Source organism: Quercus lobata, chromosome 9 (genome assembly GCF_001633185.2).
Source record: "Quercus lobata isolate SW786 chromosome 9, ValleyOak3.0 Primary Assembly, whole genome shotgun sequence".
NCBI lineage: Eukaryota > Viridiplantae > Streptophyta > Magnoliopsida > Fagales > Fagaceae > Quercus > Quercus lobata.
The window spans coordinates 30,832,874-30,837,289 of NC_044912.1; the positions used below are offsets into that span (position 1 = coordinate 30,832,874).

At 37.6% G+C, this 4,416-nt stretch overlaps 1 protein-coding gene across 1 annotated transcript; it reads right to left on the reverse strand.

Moving 5' to 3' along the window:
• Positions 1-2,942: 2,942 nt before the first annotated feature.
• Positions 2,943-3,428, reverse strand: LOC115961568 (wall-associated receptor kinase 3-like). The gene has a single exon (XM_031080529.1). The coding sequence runs from the start codon at positions 3,426-3,428 to the stop codon at positions 2,943-2,945; it is 486 nt and encodes a 161-aa protein (XP_030936389.1).
• Positions 3,429-4,416: the final 988 nt, after the last annotated feature.

Consider the following 4,416-nt stretch of genomic DNA (forward strand, 5'->3'; position numbering starts at 1 on the left):
AAAACTTGAATTCAGATTTGGTAATTCGTTGGTTTCTCCATCTTCATCTCTCTCTCTCAAACACAGAAAAGAAACAAAACAAATCTAAAGTTGGGATTTGAATCTAACAGCAAACCATGAATACAACAATTACAACCAAATCTGAACAAGGTGGAAACCCAAATCAGCAAAATCATAACCCACAATTACATGGACAAAATTTCAGAACCCAAACCCAAATTTTTTTTTCCGAAATTTGGGTTCTGAATTTTTTTTTTCCTTCTTTTGGAACCAGATTTGGGGAAATTGGATTAGGATTTTAGGGTTTCTTCGTTGATTTTCGATTCCGCCATTGAGGGCAAAGAAATCAAATCCATCACAGTACAACATAGCTACAAATCTGAATGGGGAAGAACGAGTTCCTAACCCCAAAAGCGATCGCGAATCCGATCAAAGCGAAGGGGCTCCAGATGCTCCGATGGTACTGCCAGATGTGCCAGAAGCAATGTCTCGACGAGAACGATTTCAAGAACTCCTTATCGGAGTCGTACTGAGGGCTATTCATACCGCCCCGGCTGGACAAGGGCGTGGTGGAGAGCCAGGTGATGCAGAAACAGGAATTCGTGGAGTAGAGGAGGGTGGCATTGGAGAAGTACCTCCGGAGACTCGCTGCCATTGCTGACGACTACTGATGTGGCTTCGAGGATGCTCGATGGGGCGGTGAAGCTGCCGAAGCAGTTGATGGGGGAGAGCACCGTATTGGCACCGCACGAGGTGGTGCAGTCGGCTAAAGGAGGGAGGGACTTGTTGAGGTTGTTTAAGGAGTTGAAGCAATCCATGGCCAATGATTGGATTGGCTCGAAACTAGTTGTGGTAGAGGAAGACAAGGAGTTCTTGGAAAAGAAAGAGAGAGTGAATGATCTGGGTTTCCACCTTAGATTCAAAGCCCAACTTTAGATTTGTTTTGTTTCTTTTATGTGTTTGAGAGAGAGAGAAAGAGAGAGAGAGAGAGAGAGAGATGAAGAGGGAGAAACCAACGAATTACCAGATCTAAATTCAAGTTTTATTTATTTATTTTTTTAATTTGTTTTATGTATATATGTGGATTGATTTTGTTTTGTACAATATTCATTTATGATTTTTCTGAGTTTGATTTTCTTGTGTTCTTTGTGTTTGATTTTCTGGGTTTGTATGATTTTTTCTGGGTTGTGCTTTTCTGTGTTCTTAATGAAAAGGATGTTAGATCTAAATTCATGTGTTTTTTTATTTTTAATTCTTTTTTTTTAAATTGATCAATTAAAATGGATTTGAGGTGGCATTTATTATTATTTTATGCTGACTTGGCATTTATTAAATAATAAATAATTTATTATTATTATTTTATTTGCCACATCAGCATTTACTGTGTCAACAGTACACTCCGTTTGCCACGTCAACTTTTTCTGTTAGTTGAGTGACGGAAAGGACTAACATAACAAGCGTTAATTGGATTAAGGACTAAAAGTGGTAAAATATAAATGTAGGGACCAAAATAGAAATGACCCCAAAATATAGGGACGAAAAGAGCATTTACGCCTGCTCTGTTTCTAGCCTTTCATGTGAATCTGCATCTCTTTTTTTGTGTTGACTAGCTTAAGCACAGTCTAGTTGGATTTCCAATGCCAAACAATTAAAATATTTTTTACAAAACTTGAAGCAGGGATACAGAATACATTCTTACATGGTACTCGAGTTTGTAAAACTTGAGTATCATATTGCTACTTAAACTCGAGTTCTTTCTAGCATTTTTTAATTCAAATAATCCACGTTAGTGGCAATTTTTTATAGAACTCGAGTTTTTGAAACTTGAGTTCCATGTCAAACTCGAGTTTCTTAAACTCGAGTTTTAAAAAAGTGGTACATTGCTAAATATTTCTCAAAAAATGGTAAAAAACTAATAATTTTGGCCAACAATGGTATTTGGCCATTTTCACCGGGTCAGTGGGTCTTCAGAATGTATGTATGAGATTTGGCATTTTAATAGTTGAGGTGATTAGATTAACCTTTAATTGAGTAAGTCTATTTCAAGGTTCATTTTGCATAAATTTGAGCTCCTAGAGCATTGAAAAATATGAAGAGAGAATTCCGTCTGCATTTCTTGAGGAGAGAAATACATTTATCTTAATTACATGGAGATAGATATGGGCCATAAGTCACTATTTGATGTTGGTAATTTTGTTGTGGGTTTTGAGCCCACTTATTGAGGAGACAAACATTAGCTTCTTTGTCCCTAATTTCCATCTATATTTTTCGAGCATCTTTTGATTCTACCTATGGTTTGAGAATTTTTTTATTATAATAAAATCCAACTAACCCAACTTAATCATAGGTGGTGTGGGGTTTATTTGGGTCAAGTGGAAAGAACACATCTCACCATTTAAAAGTAGTTCGAAAGATTTCTCTTCAAACTAATTTGGAGAGAAAATGTCCTATAAATAATAGAAGGGTGTAACCCCAAAAACAATGCCATAAAAAAGTTCAATTGCAACTCCACTTCTATCAAAGTCTAATTGATTCTTGCTTACCAAAAAATATATATCAATAATTCTTATGTGGGTGAACTAGGAATAAACAAAAAATTGAAAATTTCAATAGCACAACAAGAGAAATAAATGGATAAATGAGAGCTACACCCAACCAAATGATTACTTTAAAATCAATACCAAAGACTTGATTAGGTCTTCAATATCTCCACCATTAATACATATATAAAAATCCTTTTAACATACAACTCCCACGACTGCTACACTTCCAATATACAAAACACAACTCACAAAACAAACACAATTACTACAGTTCCAAACAACATTTAAACTTCCAACTTTGTGAGTTGAATATTTGCTTCAAAATTACATAGCCCATTATAATACCATATAAATTTTAATTATCAAGTGATAACAAATATATTACCAAGGATTAAGTAATTATCTTCCATCTTCCTCCGGTTTCAATACTTGATCTCTAATGCTATCATACTTAGCAGTTGTACTAGTAGAACAACCAGTGCCAACATCAATGTTGAAAGAGTGACTACTTGCACCAAGTAAGTATTCAGTCTTTTTTGCACAGACATCAATGTTTCCCAATGGATGTTTTCCCATACTTCTCAATCTCTCCAACTCCATTGCCACCACTTTCATTGAAGGCCTATCCTCCCCTCTCAATCCTAGGCACCTTTTTGCAAGATTAGCAAATTCCTTTAGTTGCTCAATATTATCCTCATTGACAATGTGATTTTCAAGAATTTGAAGTAGGCGATCCTCTTTTATGGCAGTCACAAAGGATATTGCTAGATTTCTATCAATTTCTGGTCTATCAAAAGAAAGTGCCTTTTTACCTGTCAGCAACTTTGCCATAACAACACCAAAGCTATAGACATCACTTTTTTCTATTAGTTGGCTAGTTTGCATGTATTCTAGGTCATATGGGTCTGGACCTCAAACGGAAAATTTACAGTGAAGAGTGCCTATGGGGTAGCACAGAGATGTTTAAAAGAGGGGTTAACAAGACCTGATCCAGGTAGCTGCTCTGATAATGCGAAGATGAAAGCTATTTGGAAAATGGTTTGGAAGTTGGATTGTCCAAACAAAATAAAACATTTCATGTGGAGGGCGTGCAAGAACATTCTTCCTTCTAGGAATAGGCTAAAGGTGAAGGGAGTTAGTTGTGAGGACTGCTGTGCTTTGTGTGGGTCTAGTGAGACATCGGGGCATATCCTTTGGGATTGCAAATTTGCTAAGGAAGTGTGGAGTAGAACAAAAATCAAACTCCCTGCTTTGCTTGAACCAGTGCCTGAGTTTTTAAATCTAGTGTGGGAGGTTATGGATTCTCATCAAATATTAATTGGGTGCTTTTTGCTGTGACAGTGTGGAGCTTGTGGAATAATAGAAATACGGTGATTCATGGTGGTCAAAGCAAAGGGCAGGGGGGGCTTATCAAGTTTGTGATTGCGTATATTGAAGAGACTAAAGAAGAGAAGATAACACAGAGGAGAGCTCACCAAAGTGCTGCACAATTGTGGACTCCACCGAAGCAAGGATGGTATAAAGTCAACACGGATGGGGCAGTATTCAGGGAGACAGGAAGCTGTGGTATTGGTGTGGTGGTCAAGAATGAAAAGGGCCAAATCATGGGAGCTCTGTGCAGAAGACTGGAGCTGCCTTTGGGAGCGTTGGAGGTAGAGGCAAAAGCTATGGAAGAAGGGGTCCAATTTGCAAGGGACCTTAGCCTGGGTCAGATAGTTATTGAATGTGACTCTCAGATTGTGGTCAGCTCATTATGCAAACAAGGTCTGATGCAAAGTAGTGTCCAAAAAGTGATTGAAGGCACAAGACTGGGATTGCGATGTTTTGATGTGTGGGAGGTGGCTCACACATGTAGAAGCTGCAACTTAGCGGC

Excerpts from the sequence above, each read along its gene's own strand:
- LOC115961568 (XM_031080529.1), bottom strand. The coding sequence starts at position 3,428 with ATGCAAACTAGCCAACTAATAGAAAAAAGTGATGTCTATAGCTTTGGT.